Source organism: Canis lupus, chromosome 1 (genome assembly GCF_048164855.1).
Source record: "Canis lupus baileyi chromosome 1, mCanLup2.hap1, whole genome shotgun sequence".
Taxonomy (NCBI): domain Eukaryota; kingdom Metazoa; phylum Chordata; class Mammalia; order Carnivora; family Canidae; genus Canis; species Canis lupus.
Genome location: NC_132838.1, coordinates 116,976,776 through 116,996,273, shown reverse-complemented (window position 1 = coordinate 116,996,273; position 19,498 = coordinate 116,976,776). Strand labels below are relative to the sequence as shown.

Genomic DNA, 19,498 nt, shown 5'->3' with positions numbered 1-19,498 from the left:
GAAATATAAAAATATTAATTTACTTAAATAATCAATAATAAACCTGTTATATATTAACATAAATAATATACATCTTAAAAATATTGTCAAAAAATTTAATAGCTTTGTTTTAATATTTTTGCAATCTCTTTAATGACTGGCTGAATAAAAGGTTTTTACATCTACTTCTGCATTCAATCTGTCAGGATAACACATATCATATAGCTTCTAGGAAACTCCACTATACACTCATTGGAGAATGTGATTGAAAAAGGCAAATAACATGTTACTATTATCTCCTGAAAGGATGTCACATGCTTTGAGAATTGCTAATCTAGTGCTACACAATTTAACATGAATGATTTGAAAACACACTGTGTTGAATGAAAAAATATAGTAAAAAACATAGAGTATGATAACTGTACAAAAATTTTAAAACAGAAAACTCAACAGTATAATGCTTAGTATGCATTCGTATATGGTAAAAGTATTATAAAAATCAAAGGACTGATTGACACAAAATTGAAAGTAGCCATTACCATTGGTAGGAACAGTAATGCAATGTGGGAAGTGATATGATTGGGAAGTGAATGCAGGTTGCTTAGATGGTATATTAATCTGGGTAATGAGAACACATTACTCATTTTTTACAGCACATACCTGTTATGGATATGTTTTTGTATATATTCTTTGGTAGTATGAAATGTTTTATGATTTTTATTTTTATTTTTTTTTTAAAACTTTTTATTTTTTTTTTATTTTTTTTTATTTTTTATTTTATTTTTTATTTATTTATGATAGTCACAGAGAGAAAGAGAGAGAGAGAGGCAGAGACACAGGCAGAGGGAGAAGCAGGCTCCATGCACCGGGAGCCCGACGTGGGATTCGATCCCGGGTCTCCAGGATCGCGCCCTGGGCCAAAGGCAGGCGCCAAACCGCTGCGCCACCCAGGGATCCCTGTTTTATGATTTTTAAAGAGGGGGTAACATTTAAGAATAGAAGGAAACCACCTAGATTAATGGAAAAGATCAAACAAAGTTATCTCATCTCTAGCCCTATTTAACTATGGTTTTTTTTTTTTTTTTTTTTTTTTTTTTTTTTTTTTTTTTTTTTTTTTTTTTTTTATTTATTTATGATAGTCACAGAGAGAGAGAGAGAGAGAGAGGCAGAGACACAGGCAGAGGGAGAAGCAGGCTCCATGCACCGGGAGCCCGACGTGGGATTCGATCCCGGGTCTCCAGGATCGCGCCCTGGGCCAAAGGCAGGCGCCAAACCGCTGCGCCACCCAGGGATCCCTTTAACTATGGTTTTGATAGAGGGGGGCTCTCATATTTCTCTTAAGAGAATATATTTCTGCTCCCTTGGTAAAAGCACTGTGTCCCTCTGTCTACACTGTTGGAGAAGAGTGAGCCACTAAGGAAAGTGGAGCACCCATCACTCATCTCTGGAATGGAGGAACTAGGAGCAAGAATGGGGCTCAGTGAGACAGGGACGTTTCAGGATAAAGAACCCAAATGTTTGTATGATTTGAAAGGAAGAGAGATTATTTCAAGGAGAGGGAATTTCAACTTACCTGTGCCATGGCCTTTAGAACTACCTGAGCTGCTCTGATTTCTTTAGATTCTTCTCTTAGACAAGTGCAGAGTCCTGAAAAAGCAGAGTAGGGGGAAAAAGGGAAAATCTCTCATAAACTGAGCTTGCCTAAGCACTCCTAAGTAGAGGACCTTAAAACAACTGTACTTCCAATGTCTCTGCTCTGTTTCCCTTGCCCTCCTCCTTGTTCCATCACCCAACACTAATATCAAGAACTATAGAGGCAACAAAACCCAACCTCTCCCGAAACTCTAGGGAAACTAAAAGATGGAGTCAACAAAGATATGCTCCAGCATTCACAAAGAATCCAACCACCTCAGCAGGAGGGATCCTGGCCTGAACAGTTCCCTATCTTGCTGATGTGAATCTATATTTTATATGGGGCCTAGATGGCTCCCACCTATTCCAAGCTGATCTTCCTCTACAGCTGCTACAAGGAGGATCAAAACTCAGACTTGCTCACTTTACTCACAGAGGATGAGGACAGTATCCACAGGTTAGGAGCATTGCAGCACAGTATACCTGTGGAGGACAAACCTTGAGAAAAAGATATCCCTAAACAAAGTCTTCCAGTTTCTCTGGGCTCAACAGGCAAAAACCTCCTGGGTACTTCTTTGAATCTACTTCCTCCTTCCTTTTTTTTTTTTAAAGATTTTACTTATTTATTTGACAGAGAGAGAAACAGAGAAAGAGAGCACAAGCAGGGGGAGCAGCAGAGGGAGAGGGAGAAGCAGAATCCCCGCTAGGCAGGAAGTCTGATATGAGGTTCGATCCCAGGACCCTGGAATTATGACCTGAGCTGAAGGTAGATGCTTAACCAACTAAGCCACCCAGGTACTACTTCCTCCTTCTAAGTCCAGAAAGGAGCATCACCTACACCAGAGGCTTCATCAAAGACTCAAACCCTGCCTGAACTCACCAGACAGGAGCAAGAAAATCATAGTAAATAGGTATCTTATAAGCGTACTTGCATATCCAGAGTATTGAACTGAATGGGAGCTCAATTTCTAGAAGTTTCTTGGGCCAGCACTCCTTATTTTCCATCTAAGCCTTCCCTCCTGTTTTCCTGCAGAACATCACTTCCTTACTGGCTGGTGTTTGTTAAGGCTAGAGTTCTGTGGAAAAGGGCCTATACCTCAAAGTAATGAGAACTCAGGAGTTTTAAGGAGGGTAGCAAGGCTGGTTTTAATCAGAGATGCAAGAAGCTTCCTATGGTTTGTGGGTGGGTGGGTCAGAAGGAAGACTAACTTACTCAATGGCAGTGGTGTCAAGGAAAATGTCCTTTAAGTTATAAAATATGAATTGGGACTTAAAAATCAGAGAATTTTATTAGGCAGGGAAACTACAGGGAAGGATTCTGATCTGTGAAGAACAGTGATAAAAAACAGTAGACCAAAAGTATTTGGTGTATTTGTGGAGCAGAGAGTAAATTGCAATGACTTGAATAGTTTGTGGAAGGGTTTAGACCAATGCTGTCCAATAAATCTTTCTGCAACAATGGAAATCTTTGTATCCGTACTGTCAATAATGTAGCTATCAGCCACATGCACTAAGCATTTAAAAAGTGCCTAATATGACTGAGGGACTGAATTTTTTTCCTGAATTTTTAATTAAATTAAATTTAATTGGTTCTAGAATCTAGAGGAAGATAATGCTGGAGATGACATTAAGGATTGGAAAATGAAGGTGAATGAATGAAAATAAAATAACAATGAGGACAAAGACCAGGTCTCGTCATTGCTGTGACTGGCACTTGCCATGGTATCTGGATGAGAAGGGTCCAATGAATACTAACTTCATGTATAAACGTTTGTTTTTCACCCAGTAATGAATGCAAAGCCACTGAAGAATTTACAGAGGGAAGTAATAGGGACAATATGGCCAGATTCTTTTATTGGAGAGGAGTAAAACTGGAGTCAGAGAGATCAATTGACAGGTACTTATACTTCCGTAAGCAAAGAACCTGACCCAGGATAATGAGAGTGGAAATAAAGAGGAAGGGTATAATTTCAAGAGGTAGAGAAGTACAATTAATAGGCTGTGGCATCTGATTAGATATGGAAGCAAAGAAAGAGAAAGGAGTCAAAAATTCTTTGAGATTTATTGAGCTCCTACCTCAACTGGCATGGTTCTAGGTGTGAGGAAGATAATAAATCCAGTCCCTGTCCCAGTGGATCTCACATTCTAATGGAAAGAGACAATAACATATATTGATAAACTGATATTGATATTCCTATTGATATGTCAGCTGGCCAAAGTTCTATGCAGAAAAATTAAGAAGAGCTTTGGGGGAGTGGAGGGTGGTCGGAGAAGGCTTTTCATTGAGAAGTTGATATGAAAGCATAGACTGAATGGAGTGAAAAATTTGGATATCTAAGAGAAGGGCATTCCTAGTATAGGGAACAGCAATTGCAAAGGCCTCAAGGCAGAAGTGGGCTTTCTTTGATTAATAACGAAGGAGACCAGGGTGGCTGGAATGGAGTGAAGAGAAAGAGGCTCAGAAGCTCATTTGGGTAAGAGAGGTAGTGGGAAGCTGGATCACATGGGGCTTGGGCACCACTGTAAGAACTTTGGTTTTTACTTTTTAGTAGGATAAGAAGCCACCAAAATGTTTTAAAACAAGGAATGGCATAATCTTACATTTAAAAGGATCACTCATAGAAAGTGAACTAAGAAGACAAGGGAGGATGCAGGGAGGTGATACTGCAGTAATCTAGGCCAGGGGTGAGGGTGGCTCGCACTAGGGTGGTGATGGGGGAGGTGATGAGAACTGACCAGATTCAATATTCTTTGATGGTAGAGCTGACAAGATTTGCTGATTTTAGGTATAAAAGCAAAGAAAAACAAGAAGAAGCCATGATGACACTAAGCTGTCTGGCTTAACTAGAAGCATGTAGTTGTCATTTTTTAACACAAAGAACTGTAAGCAGGTTTGAATAAATCAATTATGAGTTCTGTTTTAGATTAGTACTTGAGATTACCATTACACATCACACACACACACTTACACACACACACACACAGTGGGCTGTAGCTTTTTAAACTTGCAACAAGGCAATGCTAGCAGAAATTAAAGTAGGTATGTCCTTTGATGAAGTAATTCCCATAGTTCAGACTATCCAAAAAATGTGTGGGGGCTATGTGATGGACACACTGTTGACACTGGAAACAGAGAATTTAGAAGCAGGATTGGTTAAAAACAAACAAAGAAACAAACAAACAAATAAATAAATAAATGCAGGTTTGGTTAAATAAATTACAGTATATGCACACAATGGAAATACTGTTGCCACAAAATGAACAACGCACATATTTGTTGATGCTAAAATATTAAATAAGATAGCTGATGAAACTGTATGTATAGTGCAATCCTATTTTTATACGAAAAACATACATATGTTCTATACATATAGTGTGTGTATGCACATAAGACAAACCGAAAGGATTTTCAATTACATTTTCAACATTTGTCGCTAGGTGTATATCTATGGAAAGAATCTTTGTTTTTTCTCTATTTTCAAGTTTCCCCCTAAGCATATGGTTTATAATCATAAATAACAGAATTTATATCTTCTGAATTAGGGGGTGAATTATAAAAGGAAATATGAATGGAGTGATTCATGAGTGATAGTGAGTTCCTTTTGGGAACTTATACACTGAAGGAGTTTGATTTCCTCCATTAGTTCTAGAGCCTTTGAGAGGCTTGTTCTCAAACAATAACTTAAAGCTCCTGACTTCCCACAGAAAAAAAGTGAGCTTTCTCATTAAAATGTTCCATTTTCCTTGGTTTCCTCACTCACCTGTGCACAGACCTCTTGTCAACCCTCAATCCAGGATATCCTCCTTGCTCCAAAAAAGAAATCACACTTAATTTACAGATACAACTTCCTAAACATAGAAAAAGAAATGGGTCTTAGCCAATATGGTAGACATTCATTGAATTACTACTGTTTCACCATTATCCAGTTTTCCTGGATAATAAAAAAATAAGATAAAGGAACTGTACAAAGATTTAATGTGGGACTCTATCTCAGGACTCCAGGATCACGCCCTGGGCTGAAGGCAGCGCTAAACTGCTGAGCCACTCGGGCTGCCCAGAAAGAACAAGTTTTTATTTTTTTTATTTTTTAAAAGATTTATTTATTTATTCAGAGAGAGAGAGAGAGAGAGGCAGAGACACAGGCAGAGACAGAAGCAGGCTCCATGCAGGGAGCCGACGTGGGACTCGATCCCGGGTCTCCAGGATCCCACCCCCGGCTGCAGGCAGCGCTAAACCGCTGTGCCACCGGGGCTGCCCAAGAACAAGTTTTTAAAAAGTCAGAGGAAGCTTCAGAAATAACAGAGTCAGAACTGGTTCAATTCCAACTCTATAGACCTAAAAAGGATTTTTCACAAACACGTGATGTGAAACAAAAGGCCCCCCAAAACGCAGATTATAAATTATGGGACATGTTGATCTTGACCTAGCAAAATCACGCTTCTCTAGATTTCTAACATCAAATCTTTGTACAGTTCCTATTTTATTTTTTTAAATTATTTACTTATTTATTCATGAGAGATACAGAGAGAGAGGCAGAGACACAGGCAGAGGGAGAAGCAGGCTCCATGTAGGGAGGTAGAGGCCAGGGGTCCCACATCACACAGGGACTGGGAGAAGTTGCCAGGTCATGAGAACTAGACATACACAGATACTTCCACCTTAATATTAGTAATCTATTCCCAAAAAAAGCCATCATTCTGTGTAAAAACTCTAGCCAGAGCCTTTTTCCCCATTATTTAAAATGTGAAAAATATAATGCATCACATTTTAATACAAAGCCCACAAATAATTTCCTAAAACATAATTAAATACAACAAAATACCTACATATAATAAACTATTGTATTAGGTTGAAAATTTCTTAAAACATCATTTTATCACCAGTTATTAACAACTACTTGTCTTGAGTACCGTGAACACCTGCATATCCCTTTTGTTAACACACCAATCTATGTACCTGTCAAAATATTTACATGATTGATGTTTTATTAATTGTATTTCTTTTTTTTTTAAGATTTTATTTATTTATTCACGAGAGACATAGAGAGAGGCAGGGACACAGGCAGAGGGAGGAGCAGGCTCCATGCAGGGAGCCCGACCTGGAACTTGATCCCAGGTCTCCAGGGTCACCCCCTGGGCTGAAGACGGCGCTAAACCACTGAGCCACCTGGGCTGCCCTATTAATTGTATTTCTGATGTAACTTGAAACTTATCCTATATGTTATATTTTAAATGTTGTGTTGAATTTTATGGATATAAACATACATTTTTCCAGTATAAACATTAACCAAAAATCATTACAATGAGAGAGATATACATTCTTAAGCGATATTTAGTATTCTAAGTAAGACAAGAGCAGATAAGGTTAAATAAAAGAAAAATTTCTATAAAACAGTAATTCTAATTACTCACAAATTTAGTAGTAATAGTTAATAACACAAAAATGTTTAAGATATGATTAAACTTAAAAAAGAGGTTACAAAACAGTTGGGCATCATGTGGTACTATTTGTAAAACATAGTTATATTAATATAGACATTATAGACAAACTAGATGAAAAGTGTTTCGCAAGTTTTATCCTTTTTTTTTTTTTTTTTTTTGCAAGTTTTATCCTTAAAGATTACTTTGGTTATCTCTGGGTTGTGATCTTCGATGTTCTTAGTTTTACTTAAGTGCATGTTTTTTTTCAATAACTGTGTATTAATTTTTAAATTATTATTATTTAAATTTTGTTTAAGTGATCTCTATGCCCAAAATGAGGTTTGAACTTACAAACCTGAAATCAGGGGATCCCTGGGTGGCTCAGTGGTTTAGCGCCTGCCTTTGGCCCAGGGCGCGATCCTGGAGTCCTGGGATCGAGTCCCACGTCGGGCTCCCAGCATGGAGCCTGCCTCTCTCTCTCTCTATCATGAATAAATAAATAAATCTTTAAAAAAAAAAAAATCTGAAATCAAGAGTCATATATTCTCCCAACTGAGCCAGCCAGGCACCCCCAATTTTTTGTTTTAAGATTTTTTTTTTTAATTCATAAGAGACACAGAAAGAGGCAGAGACATAGACAGAGGAAGAAGCAGGCTCCCTGCAAGGAGCCTGATGCAGGACTCAATCCCTGGACCCGGGATCACGCCCTGAGCCAAAGCCAGATGCTCAACCGCTGAGCCACCCAGGCGTCCCCAGGCACCTCAATTTTTAAATTATTTTTAGGTTCTGTTAAATGTTAGCTATTCTCAAATAGTAGATGAAAAACAAAATACTTACTTTAAAAAAAAATCTTAAAAAAATTAAAAATATAAAAACACAATCTTCCCTTGAACATGAAATAATAGCTTATGATACTCTAAAAATAGTTGTATTTTCACAGAATGGCTTTTGGTTTTGCTTTGTCAGCTTCCAATAGTTGCAAACTTCTTGATTTGGTAACTATATTCATGTGTGCTGTAGTCCTGCCTGAAAAAGAATGAAAAATCATTAGGGCCATGTTCTATGTATAAGTGGTGCTTCCTTTCAGCTATTCTTGTTAGACGGTCTATTATGTTTCTGCGCTGTTCTCCAAATAGCTACAAGCTCATTTTGCCCTGTTGATCATATTCTGGATTTCTGATGATTAGAATGAAAGCTAATTTACCTCCACAGAGCTCTTATGAGATCAGTTTCACTTAGATATGACATGACAAAAAAAAAAAAAGATATGACATGACATGACAATGACTGCACTGGTCATACAAGTTATCTCCTCCTTATGAATCTTCACAGTATACTATCAGGGTAAATAGTGCTCTTTATCATCTTTTACTTTGAACATTTGTATACTGGTTTTGTTTCACCTATTACATTATTTACACTTTAAAAGTAAATAGGGGGGCACCTGGCTGGCTCAATCGGTTAAGTGTCTGACTCTTGATTTTTTTTTTTTTTTTTTTGTTGTTGTTGTTGTTGTTGTTTTGAGCCCAGGTATGTTTTAGTGTCTTCTAAGATTAATTTTTTTAAATTTTTATTTATTTATGATAGTCACAGAGAGAGAGAGAGAGAGAGAGAGGCAGAGACACAGGCAGAAACAGAAGCAGGCTCCATGCACCGGGAACCCGACATGGGATTTGATCCCGGGTCTCCAGGATCGCGCCCTGGGCCAAAGGCAGGCGCTAAACCGCTGCGCCACCCAGGGATCCCTGACTCTTGATTTCAGCTCAGGTCATGATGGCAGAGTTGTGACCCTGCTTAAGTCTCTCTTTCTCTTTCTCTCTCTGTCTCTCAAAAAAAAAGGTTGGGCGGCCCGGGGGGGCTCAGTGATTTAGCGCTGCCTTCACAGGGCATGATCCTGGAGACCCGAGATAGTGTCCCGCATAGGGCTCCCTGCATGGAGCCTGCTTCTCCCTCTGCCTGTGTCTCTGCGCCTCTCTCTCTCTCTGTGTGTGTCTCTCATTAATAAATAAATTAATAAATTAATAAAATAATAAAAATAAATAAAATCTAAAAAAAGGGAAATAGAGACTACAATTTTTATTAAATTTTTTTTCTCCCATATGTAATCTCCACCCCCAACATGGGGCTCAAATTCACAATCCTGAGGTCAAGAATCATATGCTTCACTGACTGGGCCAGCCAAGTGCCCTGAGACTATAAATTTTATTTACTTATTTTTAATTTTAATTTTAATTTTTTTTAAAGATTTGTTTATTTATTTATGATAGACATAGAGAGAGAGGCAGAGACACAGGAGGAGGGAGAAGCAGACTCCATGCCGGGAGCCCGACGTAGGACTCGATCCCAGGACTCCAGGACAGCGCCCTGGGCCAAAGGCAGGTGCTAAACCGCTGAGCCACACAGGGATCCCCTTATTTTTATTTTTTAAAAAGGATTTTATTTATTCATTTGAGAGAGACAGACAGAGAGCATGAGTGGGGGAGGAGCAGAAGGAGAGGGAAAGGGATAAGTGGACTCTCAGCTGAGCTCTGAGCCCAATGCGGGGCTTGATCCCAGGACCCTGAGATCATGACCTGAGCTGAAGTTAGATGCTTAACTGACTGAGCCACTCAGGCACCCCTCAAGACTGTAACTTTTAGGGATGCCTGAGTGGCTCAGTGGTTAAACGTCTGCCTTCAGCCCAGGGTGTGATCCTGGAGTTCCAGGATCAAGTCCCACATTAGGCTCCTGCATGGAGCCTGCTTCTCCCTCTGCCTCTCTCTCTCGGTGTCTCTAATGAATAAATAAATAAAATCTTTTTTTTTTTAAGACTGTAACTTTTATTTTATTTTAAAGATTTTATTTTTTTATTCATAGACACAGAGAGAGGGGCAGAGACACAGACAGAGGGAGAAGCAGGCTCCACGCAGGGAGCCCGATGTGGGACTGTAACTTTTAAAAAGCATTTTGTTTCCCTGAGCTCTAAATTAGGATTTTGCATCTTTGCAAATTCTTAATAAATGTCTAATGTGCCATGAAATTCATTATAAAAATATATGAAGTGGTATGCACAAAAATACTTTTGGGAATAACTCATAAATAAATTATAGAAATATAAATATTCTTTTTTTTTAAGATGTTATTTACTTATTCATGAGAGACAGAGAGAGAGAGAAGCAGAAACACAGGCAGAGGGAGAAGCAGGCTCCATGCAAGGAGCCCAATGTGGGACTCAAACCCGGGAACCCAGGATCACGCCCTGAACCAAAGGCAGGCGCTCAACCGCTGAGCCACTCAGGCATCCCATAAATATTCTTTAGTAGACAATAAAATGAATAAATTAAAATTACATCTTAATAAGATACTATATGGTTACTTTAAAATATAGTAGTACCAGGGTGCCTGGGTGGCTCAGTTGATTAAGTGTCTGACTTTGGCTCAGGTCATGATCTCAGTGTCCTAGGATCTAGCCCCGTGACTGGCTCTGCACTCAGCAGGAAGTCTGCTTGCATCTTCCCACTCCCTTTGGCCCTCCCCACTACCTGTGCTCTCTCCTGGTCTCTCTCTCTCTCTCTCAAATGAATAAATAAAATCTTAAATAAAATACAACAGTACTATTGTCAATGCATTATTAAATGAGGCAGGCAGGTTACAGAATTTATATATAAGTGATACCCCTGTATAAAACCCCAAAGGAAAAAAATATTTGAATATATCCATCAAGATACTAAGACTATCTCTGGATGAAGGAACTTTTAGCAAGTTTCTATTTTTTCATTCAGTTTATATTCTTCATAATAAAAATAATAAAATATTGTTTCCATTTAAGAATAATAATCGTAGGGCAGCCCCGGTGGCACAGTGGTTTAGCGCCGCCTGCAGCCCAGGGTGTGATCTTGGAGACCCGGTCGGGCTCCCTGCATGAAGCCTGCTTCTCCCTCTGCCTGTGTCTCTGTCTCTCTGTGTTTCTCATGAATAAATAAATAAAATCTTTAAGAAAAAAAAAAAAAGAATTATAATCATAGTTGTAGTTGGTATTTATTTTCCTGACAGTAGGAAAATTATAAGCAATTGAGACAATGTCTATGACACGAATGGGGGCAAAAAAGGAAATGAGTGTGACTGAAACCAGTAATACTAAAAGTTCTTTAACAGCCCTTTAAAATGTTGACTCATATTCCCTGGTGCATTGATATGGCCTCATTATCAAAAACATTCTGTGAATGACCAATTTTCAAGAGAATTCAAATTAATAAGACAACATATGCAAAGCTGAAAGCATGGTGTCATATACACAGTGAATTTCTTCTCTGTACAATCACTAAACAGAAGATTTTTGGGTGGGGTCTTTGCAAATTTGAGCACTTTTTATCATTTTGTTTATGACATTCTTTTCATTGTTCTGATTGATACTTTGTAAGCATATTTTTTATTAGTTGGATAACATTTCATCATATGAATGTAATAGGTGATCGAACATTCCTCTTCTGTTTCCTTACTGGTAGATGCAAATTTTGGACATCTCAAAGGGCTATTACCAGGTATCACTGTCTTAGATTTTAGACCTGTGGTTCTAAATTTTCAGAAGTCATGAATCTCTTTGAAAATCTTATGTTATCTTAAACCTTCTTCCTAGAAAAGAATCAAATGAATAAATATCTGTAAAAATTGTGCATAAAATTCCATGGAATCTGCAGAGTCCTGATGTCTAAGGGTGGGGACCAAGACCGTATTTAAAATCCTGCTATAATGACTTACTCACAAACATCAAGTACTACTGACGGTATTTTTAAATTTCTCATAATTTATCAAAAGCACAACAAGGATTCGGCTTGAAGCAAATTTAAGACTACCCAAAACCCAAAATGTCCCAAAATCAAATTAGATCTGGTCACTGCAACAAACTTCTATTTTTTTAAGAGAGAGAGAGAGAGGGAGGGAGCACAAACGTAGGGGTGGGGCAGAGGGAGAGGGAGAGAGAGAATCTTAAACAGGCTGCATGTCCAGCACAGAGCCTAATGTTGAGCTTGATCTCATAACCCTGATGCTTAACTGACTGAGCCACCTAGGCACTTCCACTGCAGCAAACTTCCATCCTAGACTTGTAAATTCAGACTTCTGTGAGGTGGCTGTACCAGATATTAAAATATAATACAAAGTCTCTATATTTGAAACAGTGTGGTAGTGGTGCATAAATAGATGAACAGACCAGTGAAGCAGAAGAGAAGGCCTTAAAATAGCATCAAATATATTTGGAAGTTTAGTATATGATGGAGATGGATGGCATCACAAGTTTTTTTAAATAAATGGTGTTGGGAAAACTGGGTACCACTTGCAAAATATAAAATTAAATCCAGGGATCCCTGGGTGGCGCAGCGGTTTGGCGCCTGCCTTTGGCCCAGGGCGCGATCCTGGAGACCCGGGATCGAATCCCACATCAGGCTCCCGGTGCAAGGAGCCTGCTTCTCCCTCTGCCTATGTCTCTGCCTCTCTCTCTCTCTCTCTCTGTGACTATCATAAATAAATAAAAAATTAAAAAACAAACAAAAAAAGATTTAAAAAAATAAATAAAATTAAATTAAATCCATACCTCATACCACATACAAAATTAAATTCTAAATGTATCAGAAATCTTAATGGAAAAGATGAGACCATACAGGTATTAGAAAACAACATAGGTAAATTCCTCTTTAATCCTAGGGTTGAGAAAGTCTTTCAAAGTCCAGAACTAATAAAAGAAAATATTGGTAAATTTGACTACATAACATTAAAAAGAACTGGACGGGAAAGAAAAACCCACCATAAATAAAGTCAAAAGACAACTGACATGATCTTACTTGTAGAAAATCCTGGAGATCTCCTCCCCCACACAAATCCGAGTAAACAAATTCAGCAAAGTTGCAGGTTACAAAATCAACTCACAAAAATCAGTTGCATTTCCACACAGTAATAATGAACATTCTGAAATGGAAATTAAGAAAACAATTCCATTTATGGTAGTATCAAAAAGAACAAAATACTAGGACTAAGCCAGGAAAGCAAAAGACTTACACAATGTAAGCTACAAAACAGTGCTGAAACAAAAGACCTAAATAAATAATATGATATCTTGTGCCCAACCCAAGGATTAGAAGACAAACTCCTGTATTGAAGACCTAATATCTAATGTCACTGTATTTTTTTTTAATTTTTTTTTTAATTTTTATTTATTTATTTATGATAGTCACAGAGAGAGAGAGGCAGAGACACAGGCAGAGGGAGAAGCAGGCTCCATGCACCGGGAGCCCGACGTGGGATTCGATCCCGGGTCTCCAGGATCATGCCCTGGGCCAAAGGCAGGCGCCAAACCACTGCGCCACCCAGGGATCCCTAATGTCACTGTATTTGAAGACAGGACCATTGTATGAGTAATTACGGTTAAATGCAGTTGTAAGGGTGGGGCCCTAATAACAGTACTATTAGTATCCCCAAAAAATGAGACTGATGTTTGCCTTCTCTCTCTCTCTCTCTCTCTTTTCCTGTGAAGATACAGCAAGAATGCAGGCATCTGCAAGCCAGGAAGAGAGATCTAACTAGAAACTGATCGTGCTGACACCCTGATCTCAGACTTCCAGTCTGCATAAATGATATACAGACTGAATGCAATCCTTATTGAAACCCAATGTTTTTGTAGAAACAGAAATATTCATCCTAAAATACACATAGAATAGAAGGAACAGTCTTGGAAAAGAACAGAGCTGGAACATTGAACACTATTAGAACAAAGAAGACTGATTTCAAAACTTATTATAAAGCTACAGTAATCAAAATTTTGTGGTACTGCCATGAAGTCAGATATCTAGACCTATTGGTCTAGATAATATAGGATGGAAACCCTCACATATGTGGTCAAATAATTTTCAACAGGAATAGAAAAGACCACTCAAAGAGGAAAAGGGCACTCTTTTTAACAAATAACACTGGGAAAACTGGATATCCATATGCAAAAGAATGAAGATGAACCCCCACCTAATACCATATACAAAAATTAACTCAAAACATATCACAAATCCAAATATAAAAACTAAAAGTATAAAACTCTTAGAAGAGGGCAGCCCTGGTGGCGCAGTGGTTTGGTGCCGCCTGCAGCCTGGGGTGGATCCTGGAGACCCGGGATCGAGTCCCATATCGGGTTCCCTGTATGGAGCCTGCTTCTCCCTCTGCCTGTGTCTCCGCCTCGCTCTGTGTGTCAATAAATAAATAAAATCTAAAAAAAAAAAAAACTCTTAGAAGAAACCATAGGGGAAATTTTTCACAATATTAGATTTAATTAATTGATCTAATAATTTCTTGAATATGACAAAAAGAGAAAGGCAACAAAAAAAATAGATATGTTGTGGACTTTATCAAAATTAAAAAACTTGTGCATCACTACCAACAGAGTAAAGAGACAATCCATGGACCAGGAACAAATATTTGTAAATCATGTATCTAAATAAGAGATTGATACAATATATAGAAAACTTTTACAACTCAGCAACAAAAAAACAACCCAATTAAAAAATGGGCAAAGGACATTTCTCCAAAGATATTCAGATGGCCAACAAGTACCTAAAAAGATCCCCAACATCACTAATCATTAGGGAAATACACATCAAAACCACAATGAGGGGCGCCTAGCTGGCTCAGTTGGCAGAGCATGTAACTCTTGATCTTAGGGTTGTGAGTTTGAGAGCCCCATGTGGGGTGCAGAGATTACTAAAAAAATAAACTTAAAAAAATTCACAATGAGATACCACTTTACACTCATTAGGATAGCTATAATAAACATCTTAAAAATATAAATATATATGCATGCATATATATGTATAACATGTATAGGCAAGGATGTAGAGAAATTGGAAACTTCGTGCTTTGCTGTTGGGAATGTAAAATGGTTTAGCATCTGTGGAAAATGGTATAGTGATTCCTCAAAAAATTAAACACAGAATTACTATGTGACCCAGCAATTCCACTTCTGGGTATATACCCCCAAGAAGAGAAAGCAGAACTTGAACAGTTATTTGTTAAATAATGTTCCTACCACTATTATTCACAATAGCCAAAAGGTGGAAGCAACCCAGACATCCAGTGATAGACTGACTAATGATAAATAAAATGTGGTATATATGTACAATGGAATATTTGTTATTCAGTCTTAAAAAGGAAAAGGAAATTCTGACACGTGCTGCAACATGGATGAATCATGAACACATTATGCTAAGGGAAATAAGCCAGTCACAAAAGGACAAATACTGTATGATTCCACTTATATGAGGTATTTAGAATACTCTAATTCATAGAGACAGAAAGCAGAATGGTTTCCAGGGGCTAGAGGGACAGGGAATGGGGAGTTATTGTTTAATGGAAGCAGAGTTTTAGTTTTGGAAGATGAAAAAAGTTTTGGAGATGGATGGTGGTGATGGTCAGTTAAGCATCTGACTCTTGGTTTTGGCTCAGCTGATAATCTCAGGGTCATGATATCAAGCCCTGTCCTGAGTAGGGTTCTGGCTCAGCATGGAGCCGGCTTGGTTTTCTTTCTCCCTCTCCTTCTGCCCCTCCCACCCCACTGCCTGTGTGCGCTCTCTCTTTCTCAAATAAATAAATAAATCTTAAAAAAAAAAAAATAAGGCTTTTAGAACAATGGTAACGTTTCCTGTATTCGAAAATAATTAAAATCAAACAGGATATATTTGTGTGTGTAAATCCAAAATAAAATACAAACAGACACAAATGAACCTACCTACATTACAAATGAGTAACATTATCATATAGGAGGATATAGGGCAAATTTTCACTATATGCAGTAGGACAAAAAATAAAAATAACTGTATAAGGTATGGAAGTATGGGTTGGCAATTGTTAAAAATTTATTATTTTTTAATTTTTTAAAATTTAAAATCAATCAATTAAATAGTCTATTATTAGTTTCAGAGGTAGAGTTTAGTGATTCAGCAGTTGCATTTAACACCCAGTGCTCATTACATCAAGTGCCCCCCTTAATGCCTATCACCCAGTTACCTCATTCTCCACCCAGAGGGGAGCCCAATGTGGGACTCCATCTTGGGACCCTGGGATCATGACCTGAGCCAAAGGCAAACACTCAACCACTGAGCCACCCAAGTTCCCTAGGTTAGCAATTCTTAAACTACTTTCTACTTAAGACTGAACAAATAGATAAATAAATACATTGTGGTTAATAAAAGTCAAAAAAATTTTTTAAGGATTTTATTTATTTATTTGAGGGAGAGCATGAGGAGCAGGGAAGGGCAGATGGAGAGGGAGAAGCAGGCTCTCCACTGAGCAGGGAGCCCATTGTAGCCAGATCCCAGGACACTGGGACCATGACCCAAGCCAAGGCAGACGCTTAGCCACACATGTACCCCAAGAGTCAACTTTTTCATTTTCAGAAAAAAGAGTTACGAAAAAAGGAAGCAGAAAAGGCTGGAATAAACCCCCTAGTGTTAAATTGTAATTAGAGATATCTTATGAAACGGTGTATGTATGTATAGATACATATATATTTCATAGCTGAGAGTACCTAGAAGCAATTCAGTATATCTAATTATGGTTTCTAAATATAATTTTCTTTTGTTTTTTTAAGATTTTATTTATTTATTTGACAGAGAGAGAGCACAAGCACAAGCAAAGGGGAGAGGCAGAGGAAGAAGGAAAGGGAGAAGGAGAAGCAGACTCCCTCCCAAGCAGGGAGCCTGACGTGGGATTCCATCCCAGGACCCTGGGATCTGACCAGAGTTGAAGGCATACACTTAACCAACTGAGCCACCCAGGTGCCCCAAAATACCATTTTCTACTAAAAGGAGCCAGTGTTCCTTGGGAAATGTACATGTTCCAGAACTGGGGCTGGGAAAGTGTAAGTAGAAAGAGTTAGGGGTCTTTGGGGAAAACAAAACAAAACAAAACAAAACAAAACAGACAGACATAGCTTTCCTGATATAAGAAAAGTCATTTTAGGCCTCTGGCCATCTTATGAAAGAATGTAAGAACAAACGGCCGCTATCACGCCAGGAGAGAACCTAACATACTATGGACGACAAATCAGCAGTAAAACCCACAGTGCTGATTCAAAAGTGAAGACTGATGTACATTCTTTTTTTTTTTTTTTTCTGATGTACATTCTTGAATTATATTTGCAGGCTCTAAACCCCTTTGAGCACTCAGATACTAGACCAGTTGGAGCCAGACAACTGATGATGCTGTCCTTTGCCAGCCCTCATTACTTTGACCCCGACTCAGTCATTTTAAGATGACTTCTGCCCCAGTTCCATGCTGTATTCCCCATTGTACAAGCCCCTTTGTTTATATATATGCACCCTGTGCCTAAAACTTCCCCAATTCTGTTGTTCAGGGAGACACTGTTTTAGGGAAGATCCCTGGTGCTCTCCTTTATTTAGTACAAGAAACATTCTTCCTTTTTCTATTCTTTGGCTGGTTTTGTCTTTTGCCTCGACACCAAGTGGTAAATTCAGTTCTGGGTAGTAAAAGTATAATATCAGCTTGGAACATCTCCTTGTGCCAGAAAATATGGCAGTACTAGAAAAAATAATAATAAAGGGGACACACTGAAAGCATACAGGAGTCGACTTAAAGGAGCTCCCAATGGCCAAATCCGGGGTAATCTGAGCAATAAAATAGTGACAGTAATGAATTGTAACCTACAAAACTAAAAAGAAAATCCAATTTATACATACATAAGTAACTTAGTAAATAAATGAGTGGGGGAGAAGGAAAATCTTCTAACAGTAGATCCTATTTAATAAACATAGAAGGATGGAAATTTCAAAATGACCATTTGGCAAATAGCTGGTAATAACATTTTCAGGCAAAAATTATCAATGAATTTGATACCAGATTTGCAGGTGGAAGTTAACATGAGAGGCTTACAGTTATTTCTCCACAAGACACATATTAATTACAATGGGAAAAATGGTGACTTTGCAGTGGAGAAATGGGACAGAGACTGCTAATAATGAGGCAAATTGACCTCTTGGATCTCCTGATATGATGCACTAAGAACACATTACTATTGGGGTATTCTTGTCCCAAAAGCATACTCTTAATTTAGTCACAAGGAAGCATCAGACAACTTCAAATTGGGGAACATTCTACACTGCACAATTTACAAAACAAATGGCCAGTACCCTTTAAAAGTGTGAAGGTCAAGTAAGACAAAGACCCAGGAACTGTGCCAGATCAAAGAAGACTAAGAAGACCTACTAACTAACCATAACACATGATCCTGGATTGGATCCTTGTGCAGAAAAAGGACACTAAGGGACATTGATGAAATTTGAATAAAGTGTGAGACTGTTAGTAGTAGTGTATCAATATTAATCTCCTGGTTTTGATCATGTACTGTGATTATGTGAAATGGTAACATATGGGGAGGCAGGTTGAGTATATGGGAATTCTGGGGCATCTGGCTGGCTCAGTTGGTGGAGTGTACAACTCTTGATTCTAGGTTTGTGGTTTTGCTGGGTGTGGAGATTACTTAAAAATAAAATCTTAAAAAAAAGTATATGAGAATTCTGTTTTTGCAAGAATTTTAAGTCTAAAAGTAATTCAAAATGAAGTTAAAAAAATGTTTTAAAAGGTTTTATTTATTTATTTGTGAGAGACATAGAGAGAGGGGCAGAGACACAGACAGAGGAAGAAGCAGGCTCCATGCAGGGAGCCTGTTGTGGGACTCGATCCGGAACTCCAGGATCATGCCCTGGGCCGAAGGCAGGCGCTAAACCATTGAGCCACTCAGAGATCCTCCCCAAAAATTTTTTGATGAACACTAGGTGTGCAGGAAGCTGGGGCATATGGACTTTTAGTTTACCTCCAGGGCTCTCAATAATTTACTCCAATGGCAAATACTGGAGACCAGGTCACTTTGGGTGAGGAGAAGTTAGGCAAGAAGTTTCAGGAAAAGAAAAGCACATCGTGAAAAACAAGAATGGTCTCAAGGAAAGAAGAAAAACTAAGGCATCCTGAACTTAGCTTCTAGATGTTCAATAACGATTCTTTCCTCTTCTTTTCAACATTTCTCTTGGAGAAGACTTTTTTAAAAAGGAACATTTTGACTTCGACACAGGAGACAGAAGTCAGTGAAGACTGGACATCAAGTCCAATGCCGGTGTCACTGGTAAAGGTTGAGGCTATCACTGTCCAGGGCCCCAATCTATTCTAACTTCACAGGTTCTGCAAGGGTCAGTATACTGGAGTCACAGGTACCTCACACCAGCACACAAGGGTCTGTCACACAAACACAACCACACATCCACTCTTGATACGCACAAGGACACAATCAGACAATCACAGACACCTCCAGGTCCTTATATAGTCACAATCTCATACCCATTAAAAGACATACAGTCACACTACTCACCATCATGACACACGAAGTCACTCTCATATAGTCATAGCCTTTCCAAACCAATACCCACAAATGTCTCACACAATC

The 19,498-nt window shown here is 38.4% G+C and overlaps 1 protein-coding gene across 14 annotated transcripts in view; it reads right to left on the bottom strand.

Annotated features, from left to right (window-relative positions):
* ZNF565 (zinc finger protein 565) overlaps positions 1–19,498 on the bottom strand; it is a 36,095-nt gene that overhangs the window by 15,510 nt on the left and 1,087 nt on the right. For 2 of the 14 annotated variants that reach the window (XM_072768382.1, XM_072768440.1), the window contains exons 2-5: positions 12,849–12,972; positions 7,870–8,058; positions 5,373–5,460; positions 1,553–1,626 (exon numbers count right to left, since the gene is read on the bottom strand). In XM_072768382.1, coding sequence (XP_072624483.1) covers positions 1,553–1,561 — 9 coding nt within the window. In that variant the 5' untranslated portion in view covers positions 1,562–1,626; positions 5,373–5,460; positions 7,870–8,058; positions 12,849–12,972. Of the gene's footprint in view, positions 1–1,552; positions 1,627–2,044; positions 2,095–3,687; positions 3,757–5,372; positions 5,461–7,387; positions 7,520–7,869; positions 8,059–12,848; positions 12,973–19,498 lie in introns of those variants that run through there. The other 12 variants (XM_072768660.1, XM_072768772.1, XM_072768617.1 and 9 more) reach the window with 11 other exon arrangements.